General features: G+C 43.1%; 1 protein-coding gene across 3 annotated transcripts; it reads right to left on the reverse strand.

The window, feature by feature from the left end:
- Positions 1 to 1,491: 1,491 nt before the first annotated feature.
- On the reverse strand, positions 1,492 to 21,083 carry LOC121322394 (splicing factor 3B subunit 1-like). Of its 3 annotated transcripts, none has more exons than XM_041262291.1 (25): positions 20,979 to 21,083; positions 19,687 to 19,868; positions 18,288 to 18,389; positions 17,842 to 17,956; positions 14,264 to 14,343; positions 13,540 to 13,743; positions 12,988 to 13,243; positions 12,561 to 12,773; positions 11,961 to 12,082; positions 11,383 to 11,580; positions 10,841 to 10,942; positions 10,315 to 10,494; positions 9,467 to 9,553; positions 9,001 to 9,271; positions 8,257 to 8,402; positions 7,773 to 7,919; positions 7,121 to 7,246; positions 6,426 to 6,647; positions 5,812 to 5,994; positions 5,547 to 5,658; positions 5,140 to 5,260; positions 4,480 to 4,611; positions 3,404 to 3,676; positions 2,723 to 2,939; positions 1,492 to 2,324 (listed from the first exon to the last, which is right to left on the reverse strand). In XM_041262291.1, exons 1-25 carry the CDS (start codon positions 21,004 to 21,006, stop codon positions 2,166 to 2,168), a joined length of 3,978 nt encoding a protein of 1,325 aa, XP_041118225.1. In that variant the 5' UTR covers positions 21,007 to 21,083; the 3' UTR covers positions 1,492 to 2,165. The 3 variants fall into 3 exon arrangements, with proteins under 3 accessions (XP_041118225.1, XP_041118226.1, XP_041118227.1); XM_041262292.1 differs by lacking the exon at positions 20,979 to 21,083 and adding an exon at positions 20,695 to 20,716; XM_041262293.1 differs by lacking the exons at positions 17,842 to 17,956; positions 18,288 to 18,389; positions 19,687 to 19,868; positions 20,979 to 21,083 and adding an exon at positions 14,741 to 17,808.
- Positions 21,084 to 22,289: the final 1,206 nt, after the last annotated feature.

A 22,289-nucleotide genomic window follows, 5' to 3' on the forward strand; every position in this document is an offset into this window, starting at 1 on the left:
GAAATCATACGCTTCCTCTATCACTGCTGCAACAAGCAGCTTCAGCAGCCTCCAGTTCAGAAACGGCACGCGTGTTCTTTACAGGCCTGTTCTACTTGGAACCACAGGAACCTCCCTTCACACAGCCCTTGCACGCTGGCTTCAGTTTTACTTCCCCAGCTGAGCTGTACTCTTGAAAAACTGAACTACCTTTAATCAGCTTCTAATAAGAAATACAAGTTTATTAAGCAGGGCACTGCCCCACACCCATACATACATTATATATACATACATTTTATATATATTACACACACACACACGCATAAACACACGCAGAGCAAAGCTCAGGAGCACTTGGAACGGTGACAGCAAACACCAAGAGTGTTTTCAGAACTGGACTGTTCCTCCAGACAGCACGTTAACTGGGAACATCATTTTTATACTATGAATGATCTGTTATTTTTTTCTGTTGATAAGTTCCAGATACACCTTACATTTGTTTCTGCAACATCTTTAAACTCAAGAAACATTCAAGGGGAAAGTAAGTGTTTTATTCAGCTGACCTCTGTTCAGTTTGATCAGCCTGGTTCTCAGTACCTCTGGCCAGCATGCAGAACCAGGAAGCTGCCTGCATCTCTCCTGTCAGATTGCAGCTCCGCCTGATCGGATCCAGATGCAGGAAGTTCAACTCAGAAACAGACACACCTTCCAGCCCAGCTGGGAAACTTACTGTGCAGTTAAGAGCTCTGCTTCCCCCAGTTCTGTATTCAAACACTTACAATCAGCATCTCACAACAGGAATGTGCAAAGAAACCCTGTTTTAAATACAGCACTTTTCACAATGTGCCTGTGCAACAGGATGAACTGCTGCTACAGTCTTCAGCAATACAGTACAGCTGTGAATGGACTCTGCAATAAAATTGATGATGGGATTCTTATTTAAACGATAGCAATATTGAGGGCTATTAGCCACCAGTAGCACCTGGAACAGCAGAGAGAAGTCAGCAAACCTGCATTCTACATACAGGCGTTGTTCAGACAATAGAACTGGGGCAAACTTTCTTTAGAGCTTGCTCATTTTTTTTTTTTTTGATCGAGTGATACAAGTTATGGAAGAACATAACCTTAAACTTGCAAGTATTTCACAAAGCCTTGTTTTGACCTCTTCCTCTTTTCTGCAAAACAGATGAATGATGTCCAATAAGACAAATACCTCTAACTCTGAAACTAACATATTTATAACAGGTCTACACATTTAGTTTGAAAAATAATAATAAAGCCAAGAAAATCATTTTTAGCTGGTGCATGCCCAGCATCTGATCCCTGGTATTTACTATAACCAGTCAGGACTCCAGTTGCAAGAGCTGTATTTGGTTAACCGGTCAGTTGGTAAGTGGGGTTCAGTGAATTGCATAGGGGTTTCAGGAGAGTTGTAATGGGGGAATGAATGCAAGGGGCTGTAGCTTTGTGTCAAGAATGTTAGTTAATGCAAAGGGAAAACAAAAAGACAAATTTAATTTTATACACAAATGTTTATTCTGTCAAATAAAGAAACATCCCATTAGCACAAGAAATGGAATATTAACCTTGATAAAAAAAACAACAGATTTGCTCCACAGAACATTTTTTTATTTTTTATTTGACTTTGTTGCCTCTACGGAGCTTGACTGGCTTCACATTACTTGCACGCTCTTCACCGTTTCTGTTAGAAATTTGTATCTGCTCCAAGCCTTTTTGTTTCTATAACAATTCTACTGTTTATATGCTTGGTTGCTGTAGTTTCTTTTTGTGATAGTTACTCAAGCATTACGCCGTATACACTACAAGTGTAACAGTACAACAACCAAACATACATTTTTATAAAATCATGTTAAACAAAACAATACAACGGGCGACTAGAGATACTTTATTTTAAAATGTAAAACAGGTTTCCCCTAAATAAAGATGCTGCAATGCAACAGATTTAATTGAATGTTTTGCAATACAGCCCCTACATAAAGAAAGTCGCTGCAAATGGAGCGCTTAGATAGGCTTGTGATGATTTACAACAGCCTTCATCACCTACCGATAACTGGTCTGTCACACGAAACAGGTTCAAAGCAGGAGGGGGGGGATGGGGACGGGGACAGGGACAGGGAATCTGGAATCCTGGGTGGAGCGAATAATAAAAAACAAGGTGTGTGAGGTTACAAGGAGTACTCAAGCTCGTAGCGGACGAAGGGGTTCTTTTCGTCGTTATACACGCGGGGGTAGTGTGCAATCAGAGCATCCTGGGAGCCGATGTAAATGGAGTTGTAGATCTTCCAGTAAACGTCCCTCACCTTCCTTGCTGGGTGGAACAAGCCCTGAGAATCACAGAGGGAAGGTCTGTGTTATTGCACACAGGTCTATATATTTCAAGCATCTCTTCAATATCATGCACATCAGAACCTTAATAAACCTTTTTTATATATAGTAAACATTTTCTAAATGTAGTACATCTCAAAAACATGAAAACCCAGCAACCACAAATCCTAAGTTACATGAAAGTCCTGTAAGTTTGCAGTGCGTTCACTATTAATAAAACAAAAAAAAAATCCCCCCCCCTACACACACACAAACTAAATAAGGCATATTAACAACACTTAATGCAAAACACCCCCCCCCCCCTCCCTCCAAAAGACGTATTTACAAATCATTAAAATAGTTCAAAATAGTCCTTAAAGACTACACCCACAAACTGCATGGATTTTCTTCCCCATACCTGTAGGCAGTACTGCAGCATGCGGCAGGGCCCGATGGCAACGCGCAGCCCCTCCAGTGCCCCCATGACCGCCTGGATGACATGGGGCGAGGTCTCGAACACGTTGGGCCAGACGTAGTTCAGCAGGTGATTGAGGGAGTCCTCACAGCCAAACCCGTACACACCTAGAGACATGTGCTGCACCACCGCACTGGCTGTCTGCCTGTGCACCAGGTCTCTGTGCAGAAAAACAGGGAGGGGAACAAATACAACATTAGTTCGGTTAGCCACACACAACTTAAACATAGAAGATTCAGTTCAATATATTTAACACCGAAAAGTGTTTGTAACTACCTCCTGCTTCAATAGTTTAACCCCTCCCCCAGTCGTAAACATTTAGAATCGTTCCTAAGTTTAACAGTTGCCAAAGATATGCAGGTCAGTTGAAGTCTTTATACAGTAGGGTGTGTACAGTATGGTTTTAAAAAAAGTATTTTCCATGTAGTCTAGCACAGTCTCATCCTGTGTTTTGGTTTATCATAAAGGAACAGCACTTCCTAAGATGGCTTTAACTAGGGACACATTTTGCAATATGTTACAGCTATGAACAACTACTGTGTCTTCTCTAATCACCCATTGCTGTCAAACCCTTTAGTTAAGGAAAGAGATGCTGCACTGCATACAAGACAATCTCCTCCTCACCTGTCCATGAGAGCGTCCTCCAGCAGTGGCGTGACTGCGTAGATGTAGTCCTTGCCCATCTCCCCGATGTACTCAAAGAGGAAGGAGAGGGACTTGAGCACGCCGTTCTGCACGTTGAGCTCAGGCACACGGTACTCGTTCATGAGCGCTGGCAGCACGGTGAAGGGCGAGCATGTCTCCGCCACGATAGCGATGGCCACGGTGGTGCACACGCGGTTCTGTCGCTCCTGGACCTTCAAGTTATTGAGCAGAGTGGCCAGCACATCATGAGGGCTGCCAGTAGGAGAGGAGAGGAGAGAGAGATAAGATACACACAGGTTAGAACAGCCAGGGTAGTGCATCAGATAAATAATGCAAAATATCTCAGTGGAAACCCAGACTAAAGTGATTAGATTACATTTAAAGAGTATGTTTCAAGAACTATCACATTATAAATCTTTGATTGAATACATGGTGTATAACTACAGTTGTTTGCTGCTGGTCACGTTACCAGGACACCCTGGTAAAGGAAGCCTTGGTGTTTATTTAAAATGCACCAGCTCTACTCCATCTGGGACCACTCGCAAGGAATGGCTGGACCTTAAAAAGAGTAAGTAGAGGGGTTCTGAAAAATATACCGTTAGATGTCGTCACTGTTTAACATATCCTTAACTTTATTAACATCTTGACAACTTTCTACGCTTTTAACTGAAGTGTATCAACATTCTCTTCAAAAAAGTCAGCTCTAGTGCACATATAGTGTAAGGATTATTGCCCACACAGTGTAAAACCGGTAACACAGCAAGAACAATCCACGATGTGGTACGGAACAGAAAAGCCAGAGCACTTACTTTTTTTTTTTTTTTTTTAAATCGCTCTTCCTGCAGCGATTTAGAGGACAGATCTTAAACTGCAGTGCAATAGTGCGGCCATTTTGAAATAGACTGTAAAGTTATAAGTTGTCAATGTTATTTAAACTATTGTAGCAACGCGTGGGGGGACAACACTATTTATCAAAACCCCACAACTTACACCAGCACAATGGTTTAAAATGCAGATGCGCACTTTGGCAGGGAGAAGGGCAGAGCTGGACTCACCCGATGGCCTTGGCGATGTAGCCAAAGGTGTTGACAGTGGCTCTCCTAATGGCTTTCTTGTGAGCCTTCAAGAGTTCCAGCAGCTCAAAGCAGATCCTCATCCATTCCCTGGCTGAGACGTACTCAGCTCCCCTGTAACACACACACACTGGGTTAGATACAGGAAACAAACAGGAGACAGTGTGTACACAGTGCCTCCATTAAACCAGAACCTCTACCAGTGATGGAAGAGCAAACTAGGGACTAAAAAGGAAATCTATATAATGTTATTGCACGATATGGATAATTGATTGCTAAACTAGTTTTGCGCTGTATGCTCTTCATATATCCTACACAATGTACTGTGTGCATTATATATTATATCCACTTCACTGTTTTTAGTAAGTGTTTATCTTTAATAATTGATCTGGTAAGAATCTCTGTAATTGTTATATTGAAGTTAGACACTATCTTAAATTTGTATTTATTTGCCATCGATACATGCCTGGGGGACAAATCAAGAGAAATCAGCCAATTGAATAAACCAAGTATACAGTGCACTTGTGCTATGTTCATGAAACATTGATGTTTTAATTGTTGTTAAGACAGGCACTGTGCTCTAGCAGCAGCTGCGAGTATGGAGTCCATCTGCAGCAGAACAAAGTCTCCCCCTCTTCTTACCGGTCAGCAATTCGTCCGACCAAGTCGATGCAGTTCTCCTGGACCTTCTCGTGCCTGTTCTTCAGGATGGGCGTCAGTCTAGGCAGCAGGTCCTTGATCGGGGGAGTCATCTTGTGCATACCTTTAGAAAACAGGATTGACTCTGGTTAACAGAAGCAAGCATGGAAAGGAAACAGGCAAACAAACACAGATCTACTCTGCATCAACTTTTTACTGTTTGATATACATCAACAAACTAACCCTAGATTTGAAGTACTGCAGGACTAAACTTTATTCTCGATAATCTTTCAGGGCTTTCTGTTAATACACCACAAAATGTCAGAACTTTTATTGGACTAAAGACTGTTTTGGTTTTCTTGTCTGTCATAAGTGTACAGAAGTGTAAGCAAGAAGAAAGAGTAACATACCGATAACATTAACAATGGCCTTGAGCGCCCCAAGAATGCTCCCCAGCACTTCGGGGTACTCCTCTCCCAGGTACTCGTACAGCACCACCCCCAAGTGACCCATCAGCTTTTCCTGGAAGGAATATAATAAGTACACTGTCAGTGCACAGGTTACAAACACACACTAGAAACACTTGGCATCCTACAGAGGATTAAATCCCTGGCAATGGATATTATTGTTATTTAGCAGACGCCTTTATTGTCGGTACAGCTGGACCCAATTCACCTCCTGGCAGGTCTTCATGACGACGGCGGTTCTGGAAATGAGGTCCGCGGCTTGCTGGCGCACTTTGGCGGACTTATTGTTGAGACGCCACAGGACGGTACCGCAAATCTGGGGCAGGTAGGGCTTCACACGTTTCCCAAGCGCATTCACCACCGTGCCAAAGCCATTGAGCATCACGGAGTCCTGCAGAGACGAGCAGAGTGTAAGCAGGATGCTTCATGAACTCCTGGGATACCCAACATCACCTTTAATAACAATCCCCCAAGCCGCAATACTGCAGGGTTCACAATCACGACATCTTTCACAACTAAATACACATCCTACTACTAGATGTTTCAGGCTTTATTTAACACTATGTTGCATAAACATTCTTTAGAAAAAAAAAAGACAAGGTATTCTCTCATCATGAGATAGTGCGCCACCAATGGATGTAAATAAGACTCCCTTTGCTTAGCAGTTTGATCCATTCCAGGTGTCTTATTGCCATCACCAGTATAAATCACCAGCAGCTTTACTCAGTACCTGCCCATCACTACCTCCACACAGCTCTCAGTACTCAATGACTTCTAGCCAATGCCCACCTAGGTGACCCTGTCCCTCCCCATCCACCTCACCTCAGTAGTCTGCTCCTGGAAGGCGTACAGGATGCCGTCGATAAGCTGCTCCTCCAGTTTGTGGTCAATGTCAGCAGCCCCAAGGTTGCCCATGATCTTCTCTATGGTCTCCATCACCATCTTGCGGTACTGCTCCGCCTCGTCCTTCAGGTCGTCCACGATGCGAGAAATGATCTCTGCAGCGCCCACCTTGTTAGCCAGCTCCACCGTGGTGTCCACCAGCTGAGGAGAGGGAGAGGACAACAGAAGTGTTAGAGCTATCCAGAAACACATGCTTTTCTTGCAAGGTTATAGACAGCAGCTCTTCAGTTTGTATTTGTTTTGTGATGACATAGCAAAATCTAAGAAATAATAATCTGGTGCTTTGCTTTAATCACAAATTTTGCTAAATGCATTATATTAAGAGTATATATTATGAGCAGCATGGATTCAGTTTACACTTTCTTGCTTCTTGCTTTTGAACAGTCAAGTGCTCTCAATTGTTGTCCGGTATTCGATTAGGAAATTGTTTGCCGATTGCACCTCTACTTACAATCACTACAGTGAAGGTCTCGGCAGTAGCTGATTGGGAACTTGATTTCTGCTGCCTTTGCTCGCTGTAATTAAATGTCCCTTTTGCATTTACGCCGAAAGTAATTTCCATCTGTCTGATGAAATGCCATTATGGGGAAACCAGAGTTTTTAATGGTGCACACCTGTCTGTAGTTCCTCCTGTCCAGCGCCATCCTGTGCTGCCAAAAGTGTTTGAAGAAGGCCGGCAGGATCTCTGTCTTGATGTAATTTGCTTCCACGCCGTCTGTGCCACAGCACTGCTTCACCACCTGCAGAAAGGAAAGGGTAGTCAAGACTGTAGCAAGTAACACTATCCCTAACTGAACTGCAGCAATGACTAAGTAATTATTTTCAGGGGAGTAGTGAGCAAATCATCGCTACTTGGTCAGCCATCTCAATGCTGTCTGTATAAGCCCAACTAAGTACATCTAGTAAACTCTTCAGAAGAGGTATAAATCCTGTGTAAAACTCCAATAGCAACGGATTTCCAAAATTCCATTACATTTTGCAGTCTTCATTTTTATCATTTATAATACGTCAAGGCATAGTGTAGGTCTCAACAGAAATCAGGTTTGTACAGTTTAAGCAATCAAGCTTTGTTTCATAGTCCTCTTACCCAAACTGCACAAGAGGACATCTCCTATAACAAGACATTCTGCACACAACTCAATGGTTTATAAATACTGTGGGGCCAATCTCCGTTCAAAAACAGAGGCTGCTGGTAATAGATTCAAGGCTGTTGAAGGTACAGTCAGTTTGGAGTGGTCACCCCTCCTCACACCCTCCCTCTCTCACCTTGAGCACAATCTTCTTCATTTCCTCGTCGGGAGACTGGAACTCTCTGATGAGGATCAGCATCACTTCCCTGGTGTAGTAATTGGCATACTCTGCGTCCATCAGGGGGATCAGGTAGCCGATAGCCTTCAGGAAAGCAGCCAGACCCTGAAGGGGAGAAAACGAGAATACAGCAATCAGCAACCTCCAACAACGCAACAAATCCTCCCAGCAAAACATTCAAAAACCCCACAAAGCTGTGGCTTCATAGACTATTAGTAATCCAAGATTGAGGCCTGGGCCTGTGTATTTCTTATTTAAACAAATTTAATAAACAATTTTTTTATATATAAGTTTTTTTTCAGGTAAGGCATTGATGGCATCACTTCACATTAAATTAATGAAGCAATAATCCCTAACGCCAGAACAAACCTTCAGGAAATTAGTCTGACCTCTGGGTTTTGTTCAGATTTCGTTTAATTGAAGGTGTTGAGTGGGTGCTCACCTTGCCTCTGTGCTGCCGAATACCTTTCCACAGGGGCTTGAGCACAGAGTCGAAGGACTCGATACCGTAGGGGGTGGCTGCCTCAGCCAGGGCAGCGATAGCCAGAGCACTGATAGTGCGCACCTTCTGCTGCTCATCCACCAGACCTGAAACAGAAACAGGGAGATTCACAACAAGACACACAGCAGACAGTGCAATAAAACTCAATATAAAACCCACCCACTAGACCTGAAACAGGGTTAGCATTAGAAACAATATAAAAACATTTAAAAATAGAAATGGCATCTTTAAAAAGTATGCAAGTGGCTTTAGCACAGGACTTAAGCTGCACAGTCCAAGTAGAAATGTTTAATTTCAAAAACATCCAAACTTCAGGATTAAAAATGTTTACATTTAATATTAGGAATTTTTGCTACTAAATCAGAAAAGGCATCATAAAAATCCCTCCAAGTGCCGTTACTTGTTTATGACATAATACAAATTGATCTGGAAAGAAACCCGAATCTATATTGACAATAAAATTGAACTCCCTTGACCTGTACATTAAATAGTCTAATTGTATATCAAATGCATGTTTTTCAGAATGATTACCTTGAAAATTTGACCCTTGGAAAATGTTTAACTGTTTTAACTCAACTATTCACATCTCTAACGAAGGTTTGAACTCCCTTCTACGCAGTCAGAGAACTACCCAGTAAACTCCTATTACAGTGAGTGGACTCCACTGTAAAGAGTCCTGCCTACCGTGCTCAATGATCTCCACCAGGCTCCTGAGATGGGGCAGGATGGCACAACCCATGAGGATGGCGATCTGCTGCACGATCTTGATGCCAGTGTGCCTGGCCTGCCAGGACTTCTTGCTCTTGCACACGGCCTTGAGGAAGGGGAGCAGCGAGGGGATCCCCAGCGCCGAGGCCACCACTGCGAAGGCGCGGGCCGTCGTGTTCCTCACATACTCATCCATGTTGTCAATGTCAGGGCGCATGGTGGAGATCATGGTGGCCAGACCAGCAGCCTGCAAAACAGATAGGTCAGTCTCCCTCTCTGCACGTACCTACTGTACAGAGAGCCCGCAAAGCATCAGACAATACCGCATTGCTTCAGAATCGCTATTTAAAACCACTAAATTCCCTCCACTGGTTACAATCCTTTTGTATAGAAGGCTAAACTTTAATGTTAATATAGCACTTTTGTGATGTTTCACGCTCACCTTGGCCAAATTGGAGATTATTTCTCTGCCCTCCACTCTGGCATAGTAATCTTCATCAATCAACAAGGGTTCAATAACCACGAGAATCTGAAATACACAACAGAGCATGGGGTTAAATTCAGGGCAACACTGAAAATGACTGATCTACCCATGAAAAAAACATTGTAGGGCTCTTGAGTGGCTCATCCAGTAAAGGCACTCTGCATGGAGTGCAAGATGTGCCCTATAGCCTGGAGATCGCGAGTGGGAGTTCCTAGGGGGCGGTGCACAATTGGCCGAGCGCTGCTCGGGTAGGGAGGGCTTAGATCGGTAGGGGAATCAAGGGCTCACCGGGCATCAGCAACCCCTGTGGCCGATACGGGATCTGTGGTTCTGCAGTGGAGCCGCCAGACCTGTGTTGTCCTCCAGCATTATAGGTCTGGTGGCTCCGCTGTGGATCCGCAGTGCGAAAAATGGCGGATTGGCAAGAGCATGTTTCGGAGGACGAGTGTTTCAGCCTCCGTTTCCCCGAGTCGGCATGGGGGTTGCGAGTGGTGAGCCGAGGATACAGATAATAACTTGGCATACTAAATAGTGGAGAAAGCCGTGGTAAAAAATTGGCAAAAAAAAAAGAAACATTGTGTTTCCTGTTTATAATACGCGTCATTAACCATTTACTTCCGACAACATAACTAAATTCATTTACAATTTCAGATTATTAAAACATTAGCCGTTACTGCATGGAGCTGTGAATCCAAAGCAAATACCTTGACATCACTTATAACAAGCTGGGAATTTAAATGTCAAATACACTTTGGAAAACCCACACAAAAACAGGAGGTCTTGTCTTTTTAAACCCCAGAACTTACCTTGTGTACATAGGGCCGGACCAGGTCGTCCAGCTTGTATAGGATCCTGTCAATGACCTTCACCAGAAGATGGCGCTCCTGATCCTCCAGCGTGGGGGACATCAGCAGGGGCAGAATCTGATTGAAGAGCGGGCCAGCCCCAAACTCACGGGCTTTATCTGTGATCTGACGGAGCGCGGCCTGGGATTCAAATAGAGACACAGCAAGGTCAGAGCGGCGCAGGCAGTCAGTTAATGCGAATTCAAGTGAAAAATGGCAGTGCCGGAAAGTGGAGCACAAAGTATTTTTAGTCTTGTGCTCACTATTAAAAGGTACAGTGATGACAAGAGTGAATAATGGAACATTTAAACTAGTGCTCATTGTCAAGGTGCAGGAGTCTCGATAATGCCGTTGACTTGTGCTTATAATTAAGGTGCAGAGTGACAGTGCTCGACAGTCGAGAAGAACGTGTTCAGACTTGCTTATTATAAAAAGGTGCAGGGTGACACGGCAGTAAACTGAACACCTTTCTGTTGATGATTCCTACCTTTCTCATTGGCGGAGTGCCGTTCTTGATTTTCAGCAGCAGTTTCATGATCTTCCGTTCTTTCTGCTCCTCTGGACTGAGAGTCGACTCATCCACCTCCACCTGGAATACCAAGCAAAAAAAACTCAATTTAAAAACAGAGAGAACAAGCCTTTAAAAAGGGGCCCGAATTAACTGCACATCTAAAACCTTTACACTGAAGAACACTTTAACGCTATGAAAATGTGCATTAATAAAGCAAAAATAAATGAAACGCCTTACTGTGAAAACCTAATAAGGGGTATTAAAGTTATTACAAAAGTTGTTTGTTGGAGCACAGGGAGATGATCTGGTTCACCTTTGAGACTCACCCCTCATTCCCTAGTTCCGTACATGACTTCTTGTATACTGATCAAAAGCATATATAGAACATATGAAAATGTACAAACAAGAGGAGGGTGTTTGCACCTTCAACGCTTGTCCAGTAATAATCGACTTCAGAGGCGATCTTTGCTGCAGAGCCCAGTACACCCACTGGATGCTGGACCAGCCCGTTCTCTTACCAGCAGTTTGTCGAAGTACTGGATGTCGTCTGGCTTTAGGAAGGGCAGGTTGCCGGAGGGCTGGTCGTTGATGGTCTTCATTGTGCGGTCCTCTGTCTGCATGTGGAATCCGGTCATTCCTCCCATGGGGGTGGGGGTAGCCGTGAGCTTGCGGGCCGGGGTGCGGATTGGAACGTAGCCCGCTGGAGGGGGCAGCACCTAGGGGTCGGGAGAGAAGGAGACGGAGAAGAGAGAAGTGTGGGTTATTAGGATAAGTCCACCATAAATCTACATTTTTCTACTTAAAAACGTTAAGCTAATAAAATAAACGTAGATATCAGCTACTGAATCCATGTGGTTTTTTGTCAGAGTTTTAGTTGCTGCTTACTAAATCCACACCACGGTTTCTGGAAGTTCCCAATTCCTCAGTGTTTCCAAGTGAAGTCATATGTTCTTATCGTTGTTCTATTATAGTTCTGATCTTTATTTTCTTAAGGTCAGTCAGATCACAGTACTTGTGGAGAAACCCCTTACTGAATGCAATGTTTTGATTGTCTATTTCTGGACAAGACTGGGCAAGGCAGGGATTGGCTGTGTACCTTGTATCCCTCAGGGAACATGGCATCGAGCTCATCGTCAGTGAGTGGCCGGTTCCTCTCGTCTATCTCACGCTCCCAGCGCCAGGCCTGCAGCTGCTCGGGGGTCATGCTCATCAGGTGACCTGCAAGGGGGGAAATCGAAAGATTAATATGCTTTACATATGCATCTATATAAATGAACTGAATATTATTTTCAAAACACATGGGTGGAATGTAGGAGTATTAAAATTTAAACATTTAGAACGATGTCTAAACATTCAGAAGTCTGCATGTGAAATCCAGGATGTTGACCTTAGTATTTATAGAGTTAACTAACAGTGCAAGGCTATCCCTTTAATATTTAGAATTTAATCAGTCTATTCCATAATATACATTTCACATGTGTTGTACACATGGTCTTATACACATTGATATTTGTGTAATTTATTTTAAACAGTTCTTGTTACGGGCTATCTGGCCAGTTACGAGCATACACTATTCAAAATGTGTTTGATTATAAAGTTTTATGGTTTGGGAAATTAAATGGAATTTCACACCTCTAGTGAAATGACAGTCACCACGTACATGGAGTAGAATCAGACGTGTGTGAGATGTGCTTACCTGGCGTGGGAGTGGCCATATTCATGGCAGGGGTTCCTATGGGGGTCTTTCCCGGGGTGAGCAGGGGGGTGGAGGAGCCCATCTGGCTGGCAGGGGTCTCGTCCCAGCGCGACTTCCTCTTGCTGGCCCCTGGGGTGGGAGTCTCTTCCACAGAGTCACCACCACGGTCCGTACGGGGGGTCTCAGCCCAGCCGCTGCCGTGGCCAGGGGTCTCTGAAGAATACAAACAGTCAGCACAGTCTACCTCCGACAGAGACAGAGGGAGAAACCTGAACATTTAAGACATTAACAGTATGGGAAAGAGTCCTTAAGAAACCCTTACAGTTTCAGCACACTCATTTATAGCTAATCCCTACAGCACAGCAATACAAATACCTAACTGTTACAAAACCTATGCAATTGTTTCTTCTGCAGCCCCCAGACTGACCTCTCTCTGTCTTGGGCGTCTCATCCCAGCGGTTTTTGCGTACGCTAGAGGTGGCTCCCCCATGGCCTGGCGTGACGTGGCCAGGTGTGTCTCCTCTGCCGGGCGTGGCCGCTCCTGCGGGGGTGTGACTGGGGGTGGGGTCCCACATGCGGGAGCTAGGGGTGGCTCCAGGGGTCTCACTGCCCTTTGCCCGGCCGGGGGTCTCATCCCAGCGACTCTCAGAGGGGGTGTGTCCCGGTGTGTGTCCCGGAGTTTGCTTAAAAGAATAAAATAATTGAAAACTAAGCTAGAAAAACATTTATTTAACTGGTACCCAATTAAGTCAATTCAAGATCAAGACTGCATTGTGGACTGAGCCATGTGTACTTTGATGTTTTTCCTACGCGAGGATGTGATCAGTAAAACTTTTGAATGCCAAAACGAACAAAGACCAGTTAGCACTTAGCCCAGCCCGAAAAGCAAAAAACAAAGCCTTTGTTCAAACTGATCATGAGCCAAGGTTTCTTTATCGCATCTGTACAAGTGAAATGTTTGTTATTGCTACCCCTGTACCTCTGAGGTGACGTCTGCCTGGTCCCAGCTGGACACCTTCTTGGGTGTGGTGCTGGCACTGTTGGGGGTCTGCTCCGCAGTCTGGTCCCACCGGCGCTTGCGTTTTGCGGCTGCGGCTGCAGCTGCCTGGGACGCAGCAGAGCCATTCACCACCTTCAGCTCCCCTGCCTTCGCCTTCTCCGCCATCTGCTGACGGATCTCTTTCTGCAAAAGAAAAGAACAAAACAATGACATTTGTCAATCAAACTTGCAGTTCTCTAAACTAAGCCAGTCCAAGGCAAAACACTGCCATTCTTACTGTAGGACAGTGTGCCCCACTGTCAAATTGGTTGATTTGAAGGAGATTTTACACAGGGAATAAGAACAAGATAACAAGACAGCCATGTTTACATTGCTTTGTAAATATGCATAGAAACCGCACACTGAAACCAAGACATGTATCTATTGCTGTAATGTTAGACTCTGTTTCAGTACCTACATTTAGAATTAAATGCAGTGCTGTCACCGATATACAACACTGTCGAAGGGACAACATGCGCACCACATGTGTACATTCAAGACTTAAAAGGAATTCTTAACCTTATACTGCACACTCCCTATTGCAGAAGACAACAGCTGGCCGCCGTAGTGGTCATGTACATTTGACAATTGTTAAAGATTAGCCAAAACTAAACGGCTGTACAGCTTTATAGCGTCTCTTGTAGAAGCGCGTTGCTGAACTCACCTCTTCCTTTGTGAGGTGCTGCTCACGCATGACGTCCATGTACGTTCTGGCATGGAGTTTGGGATCTGGGGTTTTCCCTCCTATGGGAAAGAGCAGCAACAAAACACGAGAAGCTTAATACTGCCACACCTCAACGCAAAAAAACACAGTCAGTACACAAGACTAATTAGCCTGCTTCACTCTTAAATGGCATTCACTAAGCAAGTAAAATATTTTTTTTTGGTTGTTTTTTTTAAATAGAAATTTACAAACTGACATGACTTACAGAAATTGTCATTTTCAATTTGGAGAAAAATAAAATAAAACCAAAACAGACAACCAAATGTAATGTCTTTCATTCCTCTCTTACATAAAATGGTTTCTCTTCATTTAATAAATGCAGATAGAATTGCAATGCTGAAGATTACAAGGAGATAAACAGAGGAAAGAGCCATCATTGTTGCTGGGGTCCTGGGCTGAGCTCTCCAGAATACGTACACTTTCTGTGCTTGGTGTCCCTCTGCAGTGTCTGACTTCAACCGGCAGAAAAGAAGCCTAGAAAATTCTCTTTACCATTAGTAACACTTTGGAAAGGGTTTGAACTTAAACACACAGCATACCTCCTGGTAATGTAACTTAAGCAAAAAAAACTAACAAAAAAAAAAAGTCTTCCTTCAGTCATCCACAACCAGCTATATTGAGGGATTCTTTATAATTCTTTATAAATGTTATTGTTGTCAAGCAGCATCGATGCTAAATCCCAAATCTTAACATTGGTAATCTGCCTTTGTAAATCATGGGGATGATTTAAATCGGATTTCATTTTGTTATGACCATTAAGTTGTATATACTACATGTGTGAAACAAAGACTTTAAATCTAATTATTATTTTGTTTGTTAAAAATAGCAAAGGCGTGGTATCTGTTAAACAAAGGTTTCACTGCAACGTGAAGGCGATAAAATCGTTTCAATAAACAAAGTCATGTTAAAAGATGTTAATATACTACGGCTATACTGGAGCAGCCCCAAAACAGGGCTATGAAATTAGGCAATTTGATGCAGACAGTATTTATTCGCTGAGCTTTTAAGCAGATTGTAATTAAGCATCAAACTAAGGTGTAACTGATGAGCAGGTTAATATAAATTACACTTGCAGCTACAAAAAATGACTTAAGTAGTTTTTATTTTATATTCAATGCACAGGGACTCATCTGCCACTAGCACATGCCTACAGCATCACTAAGGCTACAGAAGAGGCGATTAGAAAGGTGGCTGCTTGAATAGCTGCTGTGGCTACAGAAGTTCTTGATTCCCCCACTCGTGTCTTTAAACCATGCCACTTTGACCCGTGGCCCCTGACAAATTGGGATAGTACTTCCTTTGGACACAATCTTTTTTGTGTTCACCATAACCTACACAGGATGTGTTGAGCTGCAACCTTAAGAATGCAGACAGGACTGGCATAGCAGTACTGCTGTAGGAGAGAAATTAAGGACAGTTAGTATGGGCCTGTGGAATCGTGGCACAATTGTTTGAATTACAGTTTTTTGTTTGTATTACAGAAAAGAAAGAGATAAGATACTCTATATGACCCTGTACATCTCTATGAGCTACATGCAGGCTCCTGCACTTCTAACCTGGGCACAGTGGACTGCTCCCTACCCCCTAGCATGAGAGGGGCTCATACTGGAGCCTCAACTGCCAGGGGTGTGCTCAACTCCAGAACAGCTTTATTCAGGGAGGAAAAAGCCTGTCCCATAATGTGCTTAATTAACTGTATTAGAACTCTATAGAAACAGCTACATCCTCCAAAGTCCATACTAATGGGACAGGAGCCTTTCAAAAGGTCCGGTAACAGCTTTACATGTAAAACTTTATACCAATAATAGATGTGGTCATGTTACTCATTCTTTACTCCGAGTATTTAGGTTTCTTTGTAAAAGGAAGAGACAAACATTGTAAGCACCTGGCTAATTCTTGTATTCCAGCCAAATTTAAGCTGCACAATCCAGGTCTTCAAATTTACGTCATCAAAACAAACCACTCCTCCCTTGCTGGTTCACAAGCTAAATTTCCAAATGTTTTAAAATGGACTTACTTCTCTTTACATTGTACACATCTTTAGTTAACTGATGAGAAGCCTTGAGCATATTGGAAGGCACTGAGCCAAAAGGGAAGCTTTTCCCCTCCATGAATAATAAAAGCCCTGGAGACACACACACACAGAACAGTTCTTTGGCCATCTAAAAAGGCAGACTTCAGTGATGAAGTAGAGAACAGACCCTGCCCTGTTAACTACCTTCCATCTCATCCCCCTCAGTCTCGTTGTAAAGATGCCACTACCTTTCTTCACTAAACCAGTGTTTCCCCAATTCCAGTGCAGGTAACCAAGTTTGGGAACCACTGCAATAAATTATCTTCTACAATCACTCCTTTCCTATAAACCTGTCCCTCCATTCCCAGTCACCAATCTTTGAGCAAAGGATTAAGACTAAGATTCACTTGGCGGCACTCTTACTAAGATAGCAGGGACACTTCTTTATAGCTGAGCCATTACAGATATATTCTTGGAAAGAGATGAACTTTCTAGAGATATTTCAATGCAATCTCAGTGTTAAGATTTTAAACTGGCACTACACTAAAATGGTACCTGCTCTATCTACTGTACCCTGCCTGTCAGGAAACCTCCCATCCTCCCCAAACAGAACCTGCAAAGTACAGGGAATAATTTACTTCAGGTTCATATGCTGAAAGGGGCATCGAGGTGCATCAAGGCTCGAACTGCAAACACTGGTGTTTCCTCAATTCCACACACAAATTACAATGGTTGTAAAAAATAAATAAAAGGAAAGAATTCAAATAACTTTCTGCACAGGCATTTTGCATACATTCCAATACCAGAGACAATTAAACTCTTAATTTCACCTGTGCATCAAATCCTGATCTGAAATGCACTTCAATTAGGTGCACATGTACGTATAGGACTAGCAGTGTGGCTAAAGACCCAACCACAAGACTTCTGGGGCATTTGCAGGCAAGCTGTCCAAGTTTTAACCTCCCCTAGTATTCACCAGCACTGGAGTGACTGAAATGTTCAACACTCGCCCAAAAATCCTCTTGAGCTCAGTTTTCTGCCCCATATATTGGTCGCAGAATTAGTAAGAGCAGGATTTAACAGTGGGGAAGATAGGGTTGCAGGTAAATTATTCCCTGTACAGATTAACAGAAATCTTGGTCAATTGGAAACCCAGTTCAATAAACACTGCCTTGGACAACATTTAAAAAAATGTACACCTGAAACAGGTAAAGCATTGGAAACAAACCCATTAACCCTTCAAACAGCTCAGAAGTGCTTTTCACAGCCTGGATCACACCCATTTGTATAAACCCCAAATCAGAAAGAAATCCAACCCATTCTGCAATTGCACTAGCTGCCTGTGCTAGCAGTTTACTGCTTAACAGTCCTCTCTATCGTCACTGTGTACACGATGCAGGCTGTGTCGAGCTCAGCGAGGTGTTCAGGGTTAAAGACTAGACCAACGGAGGGCCAGACGCTGTACAGTTCACGGGAGTGGAAGGCTGCGAGGGGGTGAATTTACCGTCTGCAAAGGGGTCGAGGCGCTCAGGAGAGATGATCATTTGCCGCCGGCGACCTTTGTACTCGTCCTCCCGCTCCGCGATCTTCTGGGGACGGTGCTCCGCAAACGGATCATACTGCAGGAGGGAGCGGCAGTCAGTGAAATGAAGGCACTGCATTACATGACAAGCCTCAGCAACTGTGCACTGATTCCAACATCCCCCTTTTGTTTTTGCTGTCTTTTTCACATACACATCTTTCCAAATCCAGGATAATGGTTCCTGAATCCCAATCCACCCCATCCCTAAACTTTCAAATTCAAAATATAATTCAGATTTTTTTTTTAATCCCATTTTTCTGCTAGACTGTAGTGTCTTGTGGACGAGCCACAACAGATACCATCAAGCTGTATGCGAGTGGCAATGTGTTCCCTATGGGATAAGCAAATACGGGTAGGTGAACACTTACCTGCTCTGCTGACTGTGGGATATCATTGAGCAGTGCCACAGGAGCGTGGTACCCAGGCTTCTTCTGCCCCAGCAAGCTGGTGGAGGAGTCTTCCTCGTCATCCTGTTCCGAGAGAAAAACAAGTTTAACACACCGGCTTCAAATCACAGCAATCTGAACCAGCAGAAATATCTATCCTCACAGTTTACAAAGCACTGATGAGGCATTTTGGTCTTTGTGAATTGCCTATACCGTCACAGAGCCGTCATATTTTATGCAGTCACTGAATCGTCTCAATTCGCGTGAGAAAGGCTATACCGGCACTGAAGTGCTATAGTGAGCGTGGATTGAAATTCCACATCCCACGAGACTGTATACCGGACGTGTTGTATTTGTCGGTATTACACGCTTTCATTTTTTTTTTCAAATACAGTGGCTGGTCAAGAACAACGTACTAATTGGAATCTGCAATGAGTTAAGGAATTGTTAACTTTACAGGCTGATGGGGAGGTGAACAAATCGAAGGCACAGTGCGTGATGTTGTAATTTAGGGTGAAACGCCGGTGCCGTGAAAACGATCTGCTGACTGACAGGTTTGAAAGTTGTACTCACATGATCCCTTTGGCTGTGTGAAAGGGTTATGCTGGTATTATACTGGCATAGACTGCGTAATTTCATTCTGCTTGATTGGGTATTCTAGATAACCTTTTAAACATCTGAGACGGCGCAGCAGTAGGACTGTCAGTTAATCCCCCAAATAGCAATTGAAGCGCAAACTATATACAGTCAGTTTTCTTAAATGCGCACAATTTATTTACAGGACGTTTGCCAGGAATACAAGCGTCATCCTGCTCTAGATTCAAGGCGTCGTACGTTTGCTTACACTGAATACACAGAAGGGCGTACTTACAAAGAACTTTCAAAGCTGATTCGCTCGTAGGATGGGACCAACAGATCAGATGCTACTTAAGAAATACTGTAAATAACAAGACAGGGCATTCTGTGCATTGATAAAATTTAAACTGTGCATTGATAAACGTGGCGTGGAGTGCAGGATGCGCCCTATAGCCTGGACGTTATTCCACTACTGACCAAAAATAAAAATAATTGGCCATTTCAAATTGGGGAGAAAATGATAAAACTGGAGAAAAAAAAATGTAATTATTGAATCGATTATCCAGCATGTGTATAAGGAATGGAACTGACTGAAAAATCGATTTTTTTTTATTTAATCACAGCAGCCCTACTCAGTAGTGGCACTTGTGTGTGAAAGGGGATTTAGACTAATTAAACTGCAAACGGCAAAACCTGTCTCAAGCCCGAATAGCTCGGGCCTTTCAAGTCAGGGCTGATGTTGAACTTTGTGGGTAGCAATATACCTTTCATAAGGAACAACATTTTTACAGAGAAAGCCACTTACATCTTCCTGTTCATTGGCGGCGATGGAGGTGACATAGCCGGCGAAGCGGCTGTCGCTGCCCCCGTAGATCTCCTGGTCGTAGTAGCCAGTGGAGTCGAGTCCCACTCCTCCATCTCCTTCCTCAGAGCCCTCCAGAAGAGCCGCCTTCTTCTCCTGTATCTCGAGGATCTGAGCCTCAATGTCTGTGAGCAGCAGCAGAACAAGGATACAGACATGTTAGCACACAGAACTCCAATTAAAAAGGCTAAATCTGTGTATGTGATAACATTTTTCATAAGCTTATTGTATTCAAATTTTACCTACAATGCACAAGTCATATCCATTTAAAAAGGCCAAAATTACAATAGGCTATAAAAGGTATAGATCCAAAAATAAATTAACACAAAAAAATGACAAAGTACCATTTTATTAAACTTAACCTAAAATGTTTTATCTTGGAATTGATTGAGACTTCTTATAGCATTTACAGTACCTCGATTCACTGTAAGCCACTGAAACAGAAAACTGTTTAAAAACTTTTTAAAAAATTACCAAAAGTAGATTTCAGTGTTTATGCACGAAAATTGCAGGTTACCGAAGGGTGCTGCACGCAGTACACAAATCCCCAGCCCCGCGCTCAACTTTTAAACTATGTGAACTCGTAAATAAAATACTTTGCAGCGCATCTTCCATACACAATATACTAACCCGCTGTACAGTCACACTGCAATAAATACGAGCAGGTTCACAAGACGCGTTGCGTGCAGCTCTTGCATAAATACGGGCGCGCCATTTTCTAGTGAATTACTCTACTGCAACGCACGTCTCCAGTGCAATAAAAACATTGCCGGACCACAACGAAATAAAAACGCTTACATACCATTTTATTTAACAAATTGGTACCACTAACCTAAATGAAAGTTAACTGATAAGCGTGTATTATTTATTGTACTACTGTATTATACATAGATGAAATCAGGTCACTGAACTTCTATTCGCAGATAATGTGGTGAATGGGGTTATACTAACCATGCATCCTGCGAATAACACAATACGGTATACATCAATATACTCTTTTAATGATGTTTATATAATTTCTCGTTCACTGCGGAGAAGCAGCTAAACTGAGGACGCCATTATCTACCTCGCTCTGTGAACGCACAAAACACAGCGAAGTCTCCAAAACTGATTCAAATAAATGAATAAAACAGACAAGTATCAACGGGGCTTTAAACCTGCACTCCGCAGCCGTACTCTAAATCATCACTCCGCCTTCACTTTCAAATGAACCTATTTGTTGTCGTTTTCTCTACCTTCGTGTGTCTTGGCGATCTTCGCCATTTTGTTCAGCAGTGAATCTATCCAGAAGGCCAAGCTCCCACGACTTCCGCTTTGTCGGAGCGAACCAACTGTGCGCATGCGGGGTAATGCGGAGGAGTCTGAGCGGGGAGGGGAGGGGCTTGTGCGCTTACCTTGATTGACACTAAACAACAATACTTCAGAGCGCCTAAAGCGTGTGTTGAGCTGGGTCCTGACTGGAATCAACCAGCAATATATAGTCATTGTGTTTCTGTAGTGGTTTCAGAAAACCTGTACTTGGACAAGTTTGTTCAGTAGAAGTCAAATTAACTCTGCACTGCAGGAATGTTGACCACGTGCAATGATATAATGTAACCGATTTAACTATTTATATATATATATATATATATATATATATATATATATATATATATATATATATATATATATATATATAGAATAATATATACATATTGACACAAATACACTTATATCTGACACAATACAGTATTAGTGAAAAATAACCTCGAACTGTATGTGATACCAGGTTGGAATGGGGAGTGGAGAATAGGACTTATATTTTTTTTATATTATTATATTTTCAGTCAGATACCCCCACTGGTTGTGGTTATCGTCATATGGAGGTAGCATCTCATTTGAAAAGGTGAAATGTTTCCCTATTGCAGTGACCTCATGGTGCTTCTTATCCTGCCAGAAATCTTAGGACAACTTGCATCTGTTTCAGCTGTAATGTCAGTGCTAGGATACCAGCATACAGCATTTAATTTGCCTTTCGTTACGTACAGGGGCTTGTCTCAACTTACCACTGATTTACTGGCCATACTGACGTCACCCACTACAACCCCCTGGAACTCAAACAGCCCAGTGGAGACTGGATTATCCTGGGTTCCCGTGCTACCAGCATGTAGCCAGTGAGAAGCTAGTTAGGTTAATGAAGCATAGCAAAGCATAACAAAGCACGGCAAAGCACATAAAAAACATAGCAAACCATGGAACACTATACTAAATGTGTAGCATAACCATGGGAAAAGCAGGGGGGGAGGCTGCTGAATTACTGTGCACATTTAAAGTGGTAGAGTTTTATAAGGGTCCCCTTTTCATTGTAGAGGGAAAGCAAAAGGGAGCAAATACAGCATGCACTTGTATAGTACAGTACAGTGTATCTATACTATACACAGACCCTCAACAGGCACACTGTCTGTTAAGACAAGGGGACTCACGTCAAAAATGCGGTCACAATTGTTAGTGACGTGCTGTGCTGCTGGAAAGAACATAGCGTTCCTGTGTACGCCATGTTTGGTTTT

Source organism: Polyodon spathula, chromosome 10, assembly GCF_017654505.1.
Source record: "Polyodon spathula isolate WHYD16114869_AA chromosome 10, ASM1765450v1, whole genome shotgun sequence".
Classification (NCBI taxonomy): Eukaryota; Metazoa; Chordata; class Actinopteri; order Acipenseriformes; family Polyodontidae; genus Polyodon; species Polyodon spathula.

What these genes read in the sequence shown, in the direction of transcription:
- LOC121322394 (XM_041262291.1), bottom strand. Translation starts at nt 21,006, where the DNA reads ATGGCGAAGATCGCCAAGACACACGAAG. An exon ending in TCCGGCCCTATGTACACAAG is followed by an intron (nt 9,554 to 10,314) that starts GTAAGTTCTGGG and finishes TGTGTATTTCAG; the next exon opens with ATTCTCGTGGTTATTGAACC. An exon ending in TTCGGCAGCACAGAGGCAAG is followed by an intron (nt 7,920 to 8,256) that starts GTGAGCACCCAC and finishes TCTCCCCTTCAG; the next exon opens with GGTCTGGCTGCTTTCCTGAA.